The sequence below is a fragment of the Oryctolagus cuniculus genome, chromosome 2, assembly GCF_051225735.1.
Source record: "Oryctolagus cuniculus isolate XC-2025 breed Fujian yellow rabbit chromosome 2, ASM5122573v1, whole genome shotgun sequence".
In the NCBI taxonomy this organism is placed as follows: domain Eukaryota; kingdom Metazoa; phylum Chordata; class Mammalia; order Lagomorpha; family Leporidae; genus Oryctolagus; species Oryctolagus cuniculus.
The window spans coordinates 49,921,101-49,939,801 of NC_142868.1; the positions used below are offsets into that span (position 1 = coordinate 49,921,101).

The 18,701-nt window shown below is 38.8% G+C and overlaps 1 protein-coding gene across 1 annotated transcript in view; it reads right to left on the minus strand.

The window, feature by feature from the left end:
* Nucleotides 1–5,552: 5,552 nt before the first annotated feature.
* The window catches only part of ADAM7 (ADAM metallopeptidase domain 7), a 54,667-nt gene continuing 41,518 nt past the window's right edge, over nt 5,553–18,701 (minus strand). The window contains exons 18-23 of the mRNA XM_051832130.3: nt 16,326–16,404; nt 15,774–15,879; nt 15,323–15,419; nt 9,424–9,489; nt 7,343–7,399; nt 5,553–6,393 (exon numbers count right to left, since the gene is read on the minus strand). Coding sequence (XP_051688090.3) covers nt 6,349–6,393; nt 7,343–7,399; nt 9,424–9,489; nt 15,323–15,419; nt 15,774–15,879; nt 16,326–16,404 — 450 coding nt within the window. The 3' untranslated portion in view covers nt 5,553–6,348. The remainder of the gene's footprint in view (nt 6,394–7,342; nt 7,400–9,423; nt 9,490–15,322; nt 15,420–15,773; nt 15,880–16,325; nt 16,405–18,701) is intronic.

An 18,701-nucleotide genomic window follows, 5' to 3' on the forward strand; every position in this document is an offset into this window, starting at 1 on the left:
CATCAAATTTGCTCAATGTGCTGGTTAAGGGATTACGTCTTCCTTCTCTTAGCCAGCCCAAAGACTGAAGTAAGCAATACCGTAAGCTTTTGAAATGTCCTTTGTCAGAGAAAACATCAGAGACATTTCATTGGTCAAAATAACCTCTGATCACTTTGCCTGGTGACCTGAAAAGGCACAGACCTGGGTCTGGACTTTAAAGGAGAGGGGAGAGTGACTTTGAACCCAGGATGTTAGAGACACTGTCACCTCCACATCCCTACCTTACTGTCAAGGACTACCTTATTGTCGTCAAGCAACAAATGCTCATACTGTGAAAGGAATATTTTCAATATGAGATAAGAGTTCTGTTACATGCTGGGGGAGTTGTTGAAAATCATCCAACATTTTTCGGCCTAGTGACTTCTCTTTTGAGTCCTGGTAGAATGACAACAAACCTTGACCTTTTGTCTTCCCATCTGTCCATCTGTCCTGACTTTGATGAATATGGAGAACAATGAACTTGTCACTGTGCTGATTTCTAGCAAAGAAGTTTAGGCTAGCACGTGCTGCTCTCAGCTGGCCTCCCCTTTGAAACCAAAGCTGCCTTTTCCAGATGAACTCGAGGTCATTCAGGCGCCACCCCTGATGCTGTCATCACTTTGCTTCTCTCACCTCAAGACTGACGGGGGAACCAGATCGTGGCTTTGTCCTGAGACCTGAGCTCAAATTTGCTTTGCCATTGATCTGCCACTGATGTGTGTTTGAGGGTCCCTTACCTCTAGTTTCCTTGTCTGTAAAGTACTTCTTGCTATGAAGTTGTTTTTTTTTTTTTTTGGACAGGCAGTGTGGGGGGAGGGAGGAAGAGAGAGAGAGAGAGAGAAAGGTCTTCCTTTGCCATTGGTTCACCCTCCAATGGCCGCCACGGCCGGTGCACCACGCTGATCCGAAGCCAGGAGCCAGGTGCTTCTGGTCTCCCATGGGGTGCAGGGCCCAAGCACTTGGGCCATCCTCCACTGCAGTCCTGGGCCACAGCAGAGAGCTGGCCTGGAAGAGGGGCAACCGGGACAGAATCCGGCGCCCCGACCAGGACTAGAACCTGGTGTGCCGGGGCTGCAGGCAGAAGATTAGCCTACTGAGCCGCAGTGCCGGCCGCTATGAAGTTTTGCACATTTCCCAGAAAGGTGACATGGACTAGCAGGAGCCTGGAGTCTGGAAGAACAGTTTGGATACCTTCCATTTCCCCACGTGTTGAAAATACCCACTCCTCCAGTGCGTTCTTCATTTTCTTGAATCAGGGCAGAAGCCTGTCCAGGAAAGGCTCTTCACTGACCTCCACAATGCCCTGACCCACTGGCTGCTGCTCAATGTCCATTTCACCTTTGTCTTCTCTTCCCTGCCCAGTGTTACAGAGACAGCGACAGACAGGCTGGCCAGCACACTAGGCTGAATTAAAACACCTCCCCAGGCAGAGTTCTGTTCTTTTAGGAGGCATTTTTTTAGAATCTGAAGTTTGTGAAACGAAAGATTGTAGGACTGCAAACAGCCTGCTAGGGAGCAGCATATATGAGATGCAAAAGGGTTAAGGTTTCAGTCCACTCCCAAACAAAACTCTGCTTTGGATAACAGCATATCAAGCCCCCATGTGGCTTGCTTTTCTAATTTTCTTTTTAAATTTTATTTAAGGAATACCAATTTCATGCATTTCACATACAGATTAAGGAACACAGTGATGCTTCCTACCCATGCTCCCACTCTTCTCCCTCTTCTCTCCTATATCCATCCTTAGTTTTTACAAAGATCTGTTTTCAGTTTACTTTATACTCCTAAGATTAACCTTACAATATATGGATGCAAAGGTTGGGAAGTTTGGATGGAAAATCACTCACTGAGGTCTGGAGTTTGAGGCTCCTGAGCCTTTTCCTTATCAAGATTGTATTTACACCAGCACACAGGGTCCATTAAAAGCCTACTCTTTGCAGTGAGACTTCTTGGCTTGATATCCTGACTATAGTACATTATCAGCTGTCTCTCTCTTGACAAATTATTTTAATTCTTTTGACCTCAATTTTCTCAAACTACAAAGTGAGAATAATAATAGAAGTAGTTAACTCAGAGTTGTTTTAAATAAAATGACATACTGCTGATGCAGGGCTTAGAATATTGCCTGACAAGTAGTGTGCACTCAGTAAATGCTTTGTGCGTTCTGTTTGCAGCAAATTGCTGATACCCCTGAACAGGCAGCACCAACTGGCGTTTGAATTCATGTGCAGGTGATCGTCTAAGACAGTTCTGATATGTGTCTTCCCAGCCAGCATTCCCCACTTTTCTGTTTCCAGAGACCTTGGAATTTTAAAGTTAAATGTGTCTTCCTAACGATCAATACCCATTACATGTTGCTCATGATGAAGCTTTTCCTGGAGAAAGATGTTAATGGATCCTGTCAAGACCACAAGACAGTCCCTTCCCTGTATAATGGCTCCAGAGTTTCCTGAAAGCCTGACCTGCAGTTAGAGAGCGACCAGGAAGCCTCCACAAGCCTGGGAACCTAATCAATATTTCTCACTCCTTGGTGACGATTAGTAGAGGGACATCAATTGTCATCGCCGATCCACCACACTGTCAGATAAGTCACATAGGCTCTTGGCTTCTCCTGGCATTTACTATCCATTATACATCCCTGGGGAAGGTGGGCTAGGGGACCTCCTCGGTTTCCATGGCAGCAAGGGGTCCAGTTAACTTGCTAGGCTTCAAAAACAAACAAAAAAAACTGAAAGAACAGATAACATGTAATTAAAAAACAACCTAGACACCCACCATGGTTTCGGGGGATTGGTTTTTGTTTTTGTTTTTGTTTTTGTTTTTGTTTTGTTGTTGTTTTTTTTTTTTTTTTTTTTTTTTTTTTTTTTTTTTTTTTAGTCTATTGGTGCTCCAAGGTCCAGAAGACTGGATTTCAGAACTGAGAGTAAAGGAAATATATCTTTCTGACCAAATCTGAGTTCTGAAATCTCGGGCTGTCAGCCCAGCTCCCCTTTTGTTTAGGGGTATGGCTCCTTTGTGTCTACTTAAACCCACCACCTTGGCAGAGAATGTAGTGTCTGCTAAAATTCATCCAATTTCCATATTTAGTAATCAGGAGTAGAATCCAGAAAGTTTAAAGTTTATTTAAAGTCTTGATGTTTTTAGAGCCTAATGTTCTCTGGAAGAGCTGGAAGCATTGAGACATTTTCAGTTAACATTAAATTTGGTTGGCTATGTCGCCACCTAGTGGTCCTTCTATGAACTTCATGGATGGGTTATCTGACACAGACATTAGCACACTAACAGAAGTTATTAACTTTGTTAAGGATGTAACTTCCCCATTTTTAGCACACGCAGCATGATTTTCGCATTCTATAGTAGTCTGGCAGGACAGATGCCTTGAGAAAAATGCAGAGTGGCTATGTAGAGATGGTCGATACTGAGAACACTTCATGCTATCGTGGGAACATTAGTGGTAGGTCATGGTTTGGTGGAGATCTTGTTTTATTTTGGATAACCATGGCGGCATTCCTGGCAGAACTGAGGTAAAAATATATTTGAAATTCCTTGGTACAAAGTATTTAAATAATACATCATAGCAGATGTGGATTCCTATATATCTTTTTCTGAGTGTTGTAAAAGGTGACTTAGCTGATTTAAGCTGCAAAACCTATTGCCCCAGGCACCCTCCAGCACCAACCCCCGCTTCCTGGAGTGTGAAGTCGCTGAAGTCTGTCCTCAGGCTTTAATTCCTATCTTCACAGTTGATCTCATTTTACCTGAGGGTTTTACGAGGGTCTTCATCATCACATGGTCAGGGATCTGAGCTGAAGAGCCTGCAGGGCTCCAGATCACCACGTTGATCTATATGCGTGTTGGGAAGCTGGGGTGGGTGTCACTCAGCCAGTTGCAGTCCTTTTTTGGATTTTACTCTCTGTAGTGCTGAAGTCCCCACCCTCATGCCTGTGCACCCCTGGAGTCTGGGGAGAACTTTTCAAAATTTCCATGCTTCTCACATTCTCAGAACTCCCTCACTCCAGCCCGCACCTGTACTAGTCTCAGGTTAGCATCTTTTTCCTAAGAGCTCCTATAGACTTTTGTTTTGCAAATCATTTGGATTGTTCCTCTCCAATTAGATTAGACTAGACTCCAATCCCTAAAAATTGGATAATGACTCTGCTTTGTAGAATGAGTTAATTCTAACTCTTCCTACGCATGTATGCCAAAGGATAGAATTAGGAACCCCGATGTATTCTTCTGAAACCATAACTGGCTCCATAAGAAGGGGCATAACTAGGTCTCATGAGGACAACTAGTGGGGAGAAGCTGTGAAAATTGCATCATGACCTGGGGACAGTGTTGGAAGGAAACAATGCCTAAGGAATGGATTTGAAAGGGAGATAAAGTCTCTAAGTCTGAGTTAAGTAGTTTGGTTGAGTTTGCCCAACACCACCTAAAATCAGAAAGGGATTTAACTGGCAAAAGGCCCTGGGACTCTGTGAAGAAAAGGGACACTAGAGAGATTATCTAGGCAAGAAACAGGAGGCAAAGGGATTGAAGAGAGAGGGAAGAAAACAAAACAAAACAAAACAAAACAAAAAAAACAAAACAAAAAAACAAAGAAAATAAAAATCACCAGAAATGAGTAGTAGTTCTATTCAAACCCCCAAGGCAGGAGAAATGGGTGGTGGTGAGGAGTCTTCTAAAAGAAATGGAGACAATGATAAAAATATCAAATCAGGAAGCTGGAATGTTAATTAAAGGAAGGGAATCGTCAGAATATGTATCACAGATCAAATTACACCGGATTCAGGAAAATATGGAAATGGAAATGTGGTTTTCTCTTTAATGTGGGACATCAGAGGGTTATTGTTTGACTGGGTTTCTCTTTTTCTACTGCAAATTTCCATTGACTATTTCTATTGGCATCTTTCAGTTCAAATGTACACTTATCACTATTCGTCCTCACAGTGACACTTTGATGGAAACAAGCACGGTGGTAGATAGCTGACAGGTATAAAGTGCTGAATCGTCACTGTCCTCTGCCTTCTCTCTCCTCCAGGAAAAATAAGTCAGCCCAGCAACACAATGTCACCAAGGACAATAGGCTTTTGCTCTTGTTTTGTAGCCTTTATTTCTTTGAATCAGAAAATTTTCATTTAGCATTTGAGAACTTTATTTCAGTGATGGAAAAAAAAGTCATAGTTTTTACAGTTCTCAAAAACAGAGAACATAGGAGAGACACTGAGAGTCACCTGTGTAAGAAATAGCTGAAATCACTCCCAGGAAAGCCCCCCCCCACCCCTCAGCAAACTAGCAAGGGTCAGGCAGAGGTGCCAGCAATCATTCATTAAATGCTCAGATCCGTGTATTGCAAGAAGCTCAAAGCCCTTCATGGGAATTACGAGTCCATCTGCTCAGCGAGGTTAATATGCGGACTTCTCCATGGGCTTCCTAAGGAATTGTGCAACAGCAGATCCAGGGACCTGGAATTGCCAGAGGCATGCTGCGCCCTCCTGACTGTACTGACCATTCTGCAGTCCTGATGACTATTTTTCCACCTTCTTCAATTTTCAATAACCACTGAGACCAATGCCACCCTGTGTTGCCTAAGGTGACATTTCTTCTGCAGATGGTTTCATTTAAACCAGAACTAGCAGGAATTATGTCTTGTTTCAAATACAGAGAGTATTTTTATGCCTGCAAAGAAGTAAGCTTTTATAACCAATGCTTTGCTTCTTAGATTCAAGGTTTAAGTCAGCATTCTCAAAGTGTTGACTCTTTAGGCCGGCACCGCGGCTCACTAGGCTAATCCTCTGCCTGCAGGTTCCAGTCCCAGTTGCTCCTCTTCCAGTCCAGCTCTCTGCTGTGGCCCAGGAGTGCAGTGGAGGATGGCCCAGGTCCTTGGGCCCTGCACTGGCATGGGAGACCAGGAGAAGCTCCTGGCTTCGGATCGGCGCAGCGCACCGGCTGCAACACGCTGGCCGTAGCGGTTACTTGGGGGGTGAACCAATGGAAAAGGAAGACCTTTCTCTCTGTCTCTCTCTCTCAAACTCTGCCTGTCAAAAAAATGTTTTGTCTCTTTAAAAGTAAGAAGATTGACATTTTGTAGGAAAACACTAGAGCAAGGAGACTATTTATTTTTATATTGAACTAAAAACAGTAAGACACTTTTTTTCTCATAGCAAATATCTATACTACAGGTTGTGATTTGTATAAGTAAATGTAACAGAAAGAAGTTATTTCTCTTAAACATTTTCTATTCAAATAAAGAACATTTGAAAAACTACAAGAATTTTGTGTAGGAAATAATCTAGGGAAAGTTGTGAAATCTTGGCTCCAGAATCTTCAACCTAGACTTGCACAGCCATTGTGGATATCCAATTTCAATCTCTAGATAGAAACAGATGGTTAAAACTCAGTTGTTTTCTTTATCATAGGTAAGCATTACTTGTTACTCATTTATAACTACTATTTGGATCATCTTTCACGATCCTGTTGTACTATATTTATTCACACTTGTGTATGTCTCCTTAGCTATGGATAATAAAGCAGTTATAAACTCAGTAGGCCCCTAGGGTGAAGGAAGGAAAATAATGCTGTTTTCCAGCACAGGATGCCCAGCAGGTACAGTCTGCTTGAGCAAGGAGTGTCTTCACTCACTGCTCTGCATGGGACAGTTTCACTATGGGGTAGAAACATCATGGGAAAACTCCTGCAGGATATACCACAGTGATGGCAGCAGACCTGTACTGGGTGTGGTTCCTTATAAGAACACTCAGTGAGGAAATTTCATGCCAACCCTGAACCCAGTACATGGGAGAAACTCAACAACAAGGGGAGGAGGGAGTGAAATCAAAGACTTGCACTGCTCATCTATATTTCTCTTTGCAATAGTTACAAGTTTTGATACATTTTCCAATGTGGAAATACTAATTCAAGGATGAAAGCACTCTGCATACACACTTAGTTCTTGATCTGTTAAGTGAAAACTTTGGTAAAGCCAGCATGAATAACACTGTTCTTTTTCTGTGATTACCAGCACTATTATGCTCCTTAAAATACTTCAAAGCAAAGTGCTCTGCTGTTTTTCAGATGTATTGAGATGCTAGCATTGTTGATTCTGTCTTGTTCCTTTGTGATTGAGACCTCCCCTTGACTAAAACATATTTGGTAGAATTATCTGTCAGAAGTTTTGGCATATCAGTGAAAACCAATTTATCCTCCTAACCTGCTCTGTTGGTAAGAACAGAGTTCATACCCCTTGATCAATGAGTAGGTCAAGAACACAAAAGCAAGTCAGCATTTTAGAGAAAGGTAAAGGGAGTTCATGGGAACATACCACTCTGGCGCTTTGGGTGGGATCTTTGATTCCTCTTAGATCTTGACCTGCAGGCTTCTGTAACAATAAATTATGCTATATTGAAAGTGCATCAGATATTCCCCATGCACATATACACATGAGCACATGCAGCCCAACTCTTCATGTTTATTAAAAACCTAAGACAGTTTTTATATTGATATGGGATGGCAGAAGGAGGGGTGGGAGATAGTTCTGGCTAAGTGAAATTCTCATAAACCATATGACTTCCTTGTAAAATGTTATTTTTAAAACTATTATTAAATGTTAAGACTTTCATTCATATTATGCCTCTAATGGACTCCTAGTAAAACCAATTGATAAAAATTAACTTCAGGAGTTCAATGGGGAGCAGTAGATCTGGTTACTTAGCCCCACCACTGTTTTCTGGCACATGGCAAGATCTTTTGTTTGCTCTGAGAACTCTGAAAACTATTTTAATTGTAGCTTTTAATCATTTATAAATAAAGCTTAATGAGAATTGGTCATTTTAAAAAGAGAAGAATTGAGAATATTGCTGCATTCAGTGTCTAGGAATGGGTTGGTATTCTATTAGATAACGTGATATTGAGGAATCAGGCTAAGAGACATCATTTGGATTGCTCCTAGTGATCCCGTAATGATACGTGGTTTAATTTTTATTCAGTTTCATTATAATGTATGCATGTGCCAATTGGACTAATCTTTCTGTCTCATAAGGGCTAATGGAGGGAATGGTTTTAGACATCTCAGGCTGGTCAAGGCCTCCTAGACAACCAACATTTTACATCCCTCAGAACTGGGCTGAGACTAAGATGAGGTCAGTGAGGCATTTGACTTTGAAGTAGAAGAGGTAAAAACAATATGCTTAAGGTTTTTTTTTTTTAATTTTTTCTCCTTTTATTTAATGAATATAAATTTCCAAAGTACAGCTTATGGATTACAATGGCTTCCCCCCTCCATAACTTCCCTCCCACCTGCAACCCTCTCCCTTTCCATTTATATCAAGATTCATTTTCAATTCTCTTTATATACAGAAGATCAGTTTAGCATACATTAAGTAAAGATTTCAACAGTTTGCACCCACATAGAAACATAAAGTGAAAAATACTGTTTGAGTACTAGTTATAGCATTAAATCACAATGTACAGCACATTAAGGACAGAGATCCTACATGAGGAGTAAGTGCACAGTGACTCCTGTTGTTGACTTAACAAATTGACACTCTTGTTTATGGCCTCAGTAATCACCCTAGGCTCTTGTCATGAGCTGCCAAGGCTATGGAAGCCCCCTGAGTTCACCAACTCTGATTATATTTAGACAAGGCCATGGTCAAAGTGGAAGTTCTTTCCTCCCTTCAGAGAAAAGTAGCTCCTTCTTTGATGACCTGTTCTTTCCACTGGGATCTCACTTGCAGAGATCTTTCATTTAGGTAATTTTTTTTTGTCAGAGTGTCTTGGCTTTCTATGCCTGAAATACTCTCATGGGCAATGCATTAGTTTAAAAAAATCAAAGATCACAAGAATTCATAATGGATGAAATGCCAGCATTGTTAAGGCAGTGTCTGTCCTGAGACTGACATGGCTCACCCACTTTCCTGACTTTAGTCTGTAAAAAGTGGGTCTTCTTGGTGAGCTTTTGGGACAGCAGTTGAGATGCCACTTGGGATATGTGTATCCCATGTCAGGTTTGAATTCTGGGTCCCCTCCCGATTCCAGCTTCCTGCTAATGCAAATCCTAGGAGACAGCAGATGACGACTAAAGCATTTGGATTACTGCCACCTATATGGAGGCTCAGATTTAGCTCTGAACTATTGCCTTTGAACTGCTCAAGGCCCTACAGTTGTACATTTGAGGAGTCAACTAGTAAATGGTAGATCTGCCTGTCTTTCAGATGAAATTAAAAAAAATCAATGCAAACAAAGGAAAGTCTCTATGCCAATGCTACATTTCTACCTCAAATCAAACAGCTATGTTATATTATTGGGTCCTCCCAAGAAACTAGAAAATGGTTAAGAGGCATCAAAATTATCACTGAAATGGACATAGACCAGCACAGTGAACAGAGAGAGGCAGGGCCATACCAGTGTGACGTAGTGGGGACTTGAAAAGCTGGTTGGAAGGTTCTCCAAGGACTCTTCGGCTCTTCCCTGGTTAAAAAAAAAAAAGAAAAAAAAAGATGCATTTAACCTATAATGAATACTCAAACAAGTATATCTATGCCCTAAATCCCTACAATATATTTCCCAGCCATCCTTGGAATGTATTCCTAGTAAACAAACCAATACTATAAGACATGGAAGTAATATTCTTTCCTAGATTGTTGTGTTGCAACAGATGAAGATAAGGATTTAGCATAAAGCTGTCTTACCTGTGAGAAGAGTGGCATTTACATATTGTGACATGAGTAACAGCAGACAGATGTGTTATCCTTGAATTTTAATATTTCTAGTGGTCTGTATGCCTGAACTTCCACACTGCTTTGGACATGGAAGGTCTTTGAGAACCTCCACAGCTTCCTATTAAAATACTGATATGCCTGATGGAGGATACCCTCTTACAAGTGCTTATGTATCCCTCCCCCCTGACAGTGGCCAGCAATACAACTAGAAGGCATGGTCCAGTGGAAACAGGGCATGAGAAAGCTCTGAGTTGGGGTGGGTTGCAGACATCAATCTAATTGGGAAGGAAATCAAAGAAAAATCTTCCCCAAACCAGAGTGGTGCTGAGGACTAGCCTGTGATAAATACCTAATGTGTTAAACATGCATCAGTTAAACCATTATTCTTCATATAATGTTGTGCCAAATACAGAAGCCCTAAACATAACGGCTAAAACTCCCCTATACAATCTGTGTTTATAATATTCCATGGTGTTTATGGCACCAGTAGGAAATTGAATTTATTAATATATTCAACAAATACTCATTAAGCTTCTCTTCTAGCTGCCCTTTATTTAATACAGGAGCCGAAAGTCCTTAAGGAGGTTACAATATAGAAAAGAAATGTAACAAATATGCCCCAGGCTCTGTTTGAACCTCTAGTTGGCATCTGTGACTGTTCATTGTTGATCATATGCTTTGGCCGCTTTTACCTAACTTCTTTCTCTGGGAGTGTGCCTGATTTACATATTAATTTAAAGGAATCACAATTAGGAAAATAACTGCAGCAGCACATGAGGCATACAAGATAATGAACTCATATCAAATGCTAAATAGATGCCTGATACTGTACTGAGTATTTTTATATACAGCTTCTCATTTTAACTTCAAGGCAAATAGTTATATGAGATTCATATTAGCATCACATAGTTTTACACCAGAAAATCTTAGTGTTAGCTTTAAAAGCGATCACACAATATTTTCTGTTGATAAATGTGGACAATTAAGACTTTTTTTTTACCATCTTGAAGTTACCATTGGGTTAATAAAAAGTTTCTTACAAGTGAGTCAAAATGATCAGTCATTATGTAACCAGAAACGCTATCTAAAATACATACTCTAGTGGAGTTGACTGGAGGAATTTCTATTACAATGGCATTTGTGTGGGCATGGTGGGGACATGTTCTGCAGTATTAGGCAGCAAAAACAGAGTTTATGGGAAGTGTAGAATCTGAGCAAAGGATTCAAAATCTCTGAAACTGTAATAAACAGACCGCTGCCAACAATGAGAGAAATTCCATTCTCAAATTACTTAAATCATGATATTTTCTTTGGTACTTGCACCTAGCAACAGTCAGCTGACAGCCTTTAAACATGAGGATTTTGCATCCTCCTTTAAGACTTGGGTTCTGGTGGGTATTTCATTATGGGTTAGTCAGTATAATCTTATCAAAGATAGCAATGTCTTCATCAGTTAATTATTAAAGGAATACCTTATAGCCTTTAATCAGTCCTCAGTGTGACTGATGCATCAGAAATCAATTGTTGTCACAGTCACTAAACAAGCTGCTATTAGAAGGGACTTCAGGAGTTTTAGCATTTTGCTTAGGTGCTTTTATATTGCTAAGGCTGTTATTTTAGTGAAAATATACACAAAGAAAGACACAACTACTAAATATGAAAAATAGGTTAATTTTGTGACCCATTACCAGTTAGACGAAAAGATAAAATACTAACCCCTCTGAAGATTCTCTATGGTAACTGCTATCCTGCCTTCTAATGCTGTAGATTCAGCCTGATAGCTATAGTTTTACAGTTTGCTTTTAGATTTGGCTTCTTTTGCTTGATAGTGCATTTGTGAGTTTGTGGTAGTATCAGCAGTTCAATTGTTACCCTTCCTCTGCAATGTTTTGTTGTATGAATACAAAGAAATTTGTTCATCCCTTTTACTCTTGTGAGCATTCGAATGTTTTTACATTTTAGTTTTTGCAAGCAATGCTATTGAAACATTGTTGTAAATGTTTTCTAAGAGTGTGCATTCATGTGATAGGAGTTCTGGGTTTATCTGGTTTGTGTGTGGTTGGTATAGCACATAATACTCATTCATCTGCCCCTTTGCTTCTACTATTTAACCCTTCATTAGCTCTTCCTATTGTACACATCCCCACTAATAATTATCACTTTATTTACATATTATTGCATGGGGAAAAGCAGAGATTAACACACACCCAGGAGGTAATGAAAGTTTAAGGTAAAAAATTCTATCATTGCTTTAAGAGCTTCGCCACTTCATGTTCCCAACGTGATTACTTCCTCCCCTCAAATTAGTGACTTCTCTGTGTGTTTAGAGATTTATCTCCAAACACTAGTCTTATACATTATAATTCCATCTTGAACATTTAAAAAGTTTTGTTTCCTACAAGAAAAGATACACATAGGTGCATGGCTTTATGTCTGTGTTACAATTTGAGTTAATTTTGTCTATCATTCCAGGGATGGTTCAAAGTTAATCTTTGTACATATGGTTGTTCTAATAACATTTGTGAAATGATCTTTGTGTATACATTTTTGTAAGACCCATCAATTGGCCATTTATATGTGGATCTATTCCTGAGTGCTGCATTCTGTCTCATTACTTTGACTATGTTTATGCCAATCACACCCTATTTGATTACATTAGCATAATGTCTTGAAATTAAGTGATGTAAAATTCCTAACTGCACTTTGCTTTTACAAAACTGTTTTAGGTAGTCTGTATTTCCAAATGAATTGTGGAGTTGATCTGTCACTTTCTACTTTAAAAAAATGGCTCACTTTTTTGAATCTACAGATTAGTGTGGTGAAAGTTTGCAGCATAATATGAATTTTCTACTTAATTTATTTAGGCATTTTAAACATTCTCAGTAACATATTACCATTTTCCATTTACAGTTCTGATTTGTACTTTGTTCAGTTTACCCATAAATATTTCACATTTTTGATGCTACTTTGAGTTACATTTTTTATTTCCGGAGTTTATTGCTAAGATGTGGAAATACAGTTAATTTGTATCTTGTCACTTTGTTAGTTCATCTTTTAGTTTTACAAAACATTCTGCTAATATTTTGACTGAGGTTATCCTGAACCTATAGATCAATTTAAAGAGAAAGACAACTAAGAATATTGAATCTTCTAAATCAGGAAGATATGTTTCATTCTATCTGTTTCAGTCTTCTTAATCTTTCTCATTAATATTTTGTAGGTTTTTGTAATAGATATTCTATCACCTATGTATTTAATCATTTTGCACAATGAGTGGGCTTTATGAGAACAGGGATTTAATTCACCATTTTAAACAGTTTTACTGGGCATAGAACAATACCTGACTAATACTTGGTGAGTCAGTACATGTTCCATACATGTTGGATGAATGAATTAGTCTATAAAATGATGGTGATAATATATGCATCAAAATTGAAATACTAATAAAATATTTCATTCTTATTAAAATGCACTGTATATTAGTCCAGGACTATAAAGTTGTAAAGATTTTATGCACATGTTTTATTAGATTTATCCCTAAGCATTTTTTTAATTTCTGATGGTATTGTAAATAGAATGTTTTACTTCATTTTGTTTTTGGATTGCTCATTGTGAGTCTATAGGCAAGCAATAGATTTTTCTATACTATTCTTGGACCTAAAAGTCCTAAAATCTTTTCAATCTTACTAAAATCACTTCTTTATGCATCCCCTACTATATTCTATAAGTAATTATGTGTTCTGTGAATTCAAAGATGTATTTTTCTAACTTGGATTTTTTAAAAACATTATTGGGGCTGGTGCTGCGCCTCAATAGGCTAATCCTCCACCTAGCAGCGCCGGCACACCGGGTTCCGGTCCCGGTCGGGGTGCCAGATTCTTTCCCGGTTGCCCCTCTTCCACGCCAGCTCTCTGGTGTGGCCCGGGAAGGCAGTGGAGGATGGCCCAAGTGCTTGGGCCCTGCACCCCATGGGAGACCAGGAGAAGCACCTGGCTCCTGTCTTCGGATCAGTGCAGTGCACCAGCCGCAGCGCGCCAGCCGTGGCGGCCATTGGAGGGTGAACCAATGGCAAAGGAAGACCTTTCTCTCTGTCTCCCTCTCTCACTATCCACTCTGCCTGTCAAAAAAAAAAAAAAATTATTGGAAAGGCCATAATCTCAAGTACATGGTTGAATAGGAGTTGTGGGTGTGGACATTGGTGCCTTGTTCCTGATATTACAGGGAGAGTAGTCAGTTTTTTATCCATAATACGATGCTAGCTAGGAGTTATTTTAATAGGTACCCGTTATCAGGTTCAAGGATTTCCTTTATATTTCTATTTTACTGAATTTTACAAGGAATATACATAAGGTTTTGTATTGGCCAAAATTCTGTAGTAACTCATATACCTATATTTATTAAAAGTATTGGTTGATAGGGCCGGTGCCATGGCTTCCTAGGCTAATCCTCCGCCTGCAGCACTGGTACTCCAGTCCCGGTTGTTCCTCTTCCAGTCCAGCTCTCTGCTGTGGCCTGGGAGGAAGCTCCTGGCTCTGGATTGGCTCAGAGCGCCAGCCATAGCAGCCATTTGGGGGGTGAACCAATGCAAGGAAGACCTTTCTCTCTCTCACTGTCTTAACTCTGCCTGTCAAAAAAAAAAAAAAAAAAAAGTATTGGTTGATAGCTTTTATTTGCTGCAATGGCTTCATGTAGGTATATATTAGAGAAATACTGCCCTTGTTACTTATGTTGGAGACTGTCCCTCCACCCAATTTTCTGGTAAAGTTAGACAAAATTAGTCTTATTTTGTCATTAAATGTTCAATAGGCTTCACCAGTTAAGTCACATGGGCCTGTTTTCTTTGTGGAATGGTTTGCGTTACAAATTCAATTTCATTATTAAATAAGGCTAAATTTGGTTATTTTCATCTTTCAGAAAGTATTTTTATTTCATTACACTGTCAAATATTTCTAAGTAATGATCTGTTATAATATCTTCTGATTATTAATTTAATCCATGGTGCATCTCCAGTCATCTTTTTGATCCCTCATGTAGATAATCTGTGCTGACTCAGTTTTCTTTTTTCTATTTACTTTGGTGGAAAGTTTATTCAACATGTGAAATACATCTTGGTTTCTGTTATTTTTCATGTTTATTTCATCGGTGACCTATCTGATACTTATTTCTTCCTGTGCTCTGGGTTTCATTTGCTTTCTCTAGTTTCTTAAAGTGAAAGCTGAGGTTACTGATCCAACACTTTTCTTCTTTCCTAACAAACATCTAGTGCTGTTTTTTTCTTGTATCTTTAAGACTTTGTTTTATAACCAGATATGGTTTACATTTTTCCAATAGTACACAGATCATATTTTGTTTAACTAATATAGTTTGCTCTGAAATAATGTCTTAGCAATGTCTTGGGGGTTTCTTGAGTTCTGTTTTCTTCCCTTTCCTCTTATGTTGGTTGAAACTTTCATGTGTGTGGAACCCTGTTAAATCACTCACCTGCATCACCCCACCCACTGAGTTTAAGGTTAGTTCCACTTTAAACACACACATTCACAACGATTTTTATCCAATTAAATTTTGCAAGTCAAATTTCTTACATGTAGGGGATGGATATCTGGCAAGATTGGGTCAATCCTTTGCTGTTCTTCACCAAAGTAGCCTTTATTCTCTACTCCCAGTGTGTCTCTAGGTGGGCTGGCAGGAAGAAATGAAAAGTGACATGAACTATCATGTACCACCATGGTAAAAACCAAATCATCTACAGGATTTTTAAATATCAATGCTCAAGTTTTGCCTTATAACCCTTAAGTTAACAATGCCTTGAGTACTTATTAGCAGTATATTTTTGGTAAAATCCTTAGGTGATTCCAACATGCAGTGGTTAGCAGTCACTGAGATCAAATTTGATATTAACAAGTGTATAAAATCTTAATTTACTAGGCTTCTTACCCAGCCTTCAGTAAAAGACTTATACTTTTTCTCATTCTCTACAAAGCTTACATTTTCTTTGTAATGATTCCATTCAACACTTAGAAAATGCAGACATACCTCTGAACTTGCTTCAACTTAATACATTTTTGGTATTTAATAAATAATGTAACAACCCCAACACCAATAATAACCAAGACAAGCACAGCAACCATTATGGAGATACCTGCAATGGTAAAACACACGAGCTTTAGCCAGGGCATTGATTTTATCCTAGTGAATACGAACACTTGATGGAGCTACTACAGTCTTAATTCCCACCCCTTCACTTTTTGAATTAAAACAAAAGGCCAAAACATTATATAAGTTATCAGAGGTATCAGTGATTGACATTCAACCTAACATTCCATTATGTTTAAGGGAAGCACAATCAAAAAGGGGAAGTTTTAGTTGTCAGTTATTAACTAACTATGGAAAAGGCATCGTATTCTGGGTTCCCAGATTTAGCCTGAAAATTATACACTGCAGTGAAGTCAATTGCATCTTCAAACACACAATATAAAAATTAAAAAGACCATACACATATGTAGCAGACTAGAAAACAACAAAAATAAACTTTGTCACTGGTTACGCTTTTGTTATATATACACTACTACGTTCTAGGAGGCTCACTGGTAAGATTTAAGTTTTCTTCCCAGTCTGGAAGTAATTGTTCTTCCTCACATGTACACTGGGGTTCACCACCATTCACCTGGAAGAACAAACAATCATACAGTTGAATCAAATGACTGAAAAAACTTTGTTTTGCACCTCACCTTGCTTAGCGCTATTTCTACATGAAGTATGTGTGTGCATGCCCACACACACATTTTATAATTGATGAATTTCATACCAAAATTGCTGTTGCACAAAAATCAGCAAACAACATTCAAGAAGCAATCACCTTTAAAGAATGAATTGGTGACAACTGAGCACCAAAAAGGAAACCTGTTAAAGTGAAATGAACACTAGGAGAAATGGTGACTAGATCAGCCCTCACCCTGACTGTTGATGAGCAACTTAATATGTTATCCCTCTTAGTATTTTTTTTGTTTGTTCTACTTAATGCTTTTGGTTGAATACTGTAATCAATACACAATTATTCTTAAGTGCTGAAACTTAAATGAAAGTGATTGCTGTTAAATATAAGAGTGGGAATAAGAGAGGGAAGAGATGTGCAATTCGGGACATGCTCAAGCTGACTTACCTCAAACGGTAGAGTTAGAAACATACCAGGGGATTCCAATTCAATCCCATCGAGGTGGCATGTACCAATGCCATCTCACTAGTCCCAGTGATCAATTTCTGTTCACAATTGATCATAATGATAGGACTAAGAACCAAAGGGATCACATAAACAAAACTAGTGTCTGCAAATACTAGCTGATAGAATAAAAAAGGGAGAGAACGATCCAACATGGGAAGTGAGATACACAGCAGACCCATAGAATGGCAGATGTCCTAAACAGCACTCTGGACTCAGAATCAGCCCTTAAGGCATGCGGATCCAGCTGAAATGCCCATGAGAGTATTTCAGGCATGGAAAGCCAAGACACTCTGGGGGAAAAAAAAAAAAACCCTAAATGAAAGATCTCCATGAGTGAGATCCCAGTGGAAAGAACGGGTCATCAAAGAAGGAGCTACCTTTCTCTGAAGTGAGGAGAGAACTTCCACTTTGACTATGACCTTGTCTAAATATGATCAGAGTCGGTGAACTCAGGGGGCTTCCATAGCCTTGGCAGCTCATGACAAGAGCCTAGGGTGATTACTGATGCCATAAACAAGAGTGTCAATTTGTTAAGTCAACAACAGGAGTCACTGTGCACTTACTCCTCATGTAGGATCTTTGTCCTTAGTGTGCTGTACATTGAGATTTAATGCTATAACTAGTACTCAAACAGTATTTTTCACTTTATGTTTCCGTGTGGGAGCAAACTGTTGAAATCTTTTTAATGTATGCTAAACTGATCTTCTGTATATAAAGAGAATCGAAAATGAATCATGATGTGAATGGAAGGAGAGAGGGAGTGGGAAAGGGGAGGGTTGCGGGTGGGAGGGACATTATGGGGGGGGAGCCATTGTAATCCATAAGCTGTACTTTGGAAATTTATATTCATTAAATAAAAGTTAAAAAAATGAAAATAAATAAATAAATAAATATGTCTTTTTGAGTTTTCAGAAAAAAAAAAAGAATGGATTTGAGCAAGAGTGAAGACAAATCAACAGAACACCATGATTCACCTTCTACAAATGGATTCACAGCGTTAAATAAAAAGGCTTTGCCAGAATTGGACATATTATAACCCCAGTACAGACTCTAAGCTTAGCAGTAATGAGATATCATTGACTGGGAATAAAAGTGGTAGCCCAATGTTTAGCTTATCAAAGAGCAGGGTGTAAAGGTTAGGGGCACAGACTCTGTAGTTGGCTTCCTGTGTTTAGAGCATTTCTGCTTTTCTATGAAAACATATGTGCCTGATTCATTCTATAAAACTCGGCATAGGAATTGTATTCACCTCATAAGTATTTTTTAAAAGCACATGAGGGTACTTCAAAGGGTTTACGTAAAGTAGAATGAAAAGATTGATTTATTTCATGTTAGTGCAAAAGATCTTGAAATCCATAATATGAATTCTCATGAACTTTTTAAAAACACCCTAACATGCATGGATTTCAAAATTTTTGTACCAAAACAAAGATCTGTTAATTCCACTTTCCACACACTTTTTGAGGTACCTTTGTGTGACTATCTAAATATAGACACAGATACACAAAAATCTATATATGTATTACTTCAAAGAATATCTGATATATATGACTCTATATAAATTGTTGATTAAGCAGATTTAGGAAAGTTGATACCCACAAACACTTCCAGTAATTGCTTATATTGAACAGTGTTAATAGTCAAAAAATAAATATTTTTTATGTTTTTTTTCTCAAAAGCTTTAGGCTAATGTTGACATTTGTATAACAAGTGAAAATTGTGATAAGTTTACCTTTAAAACA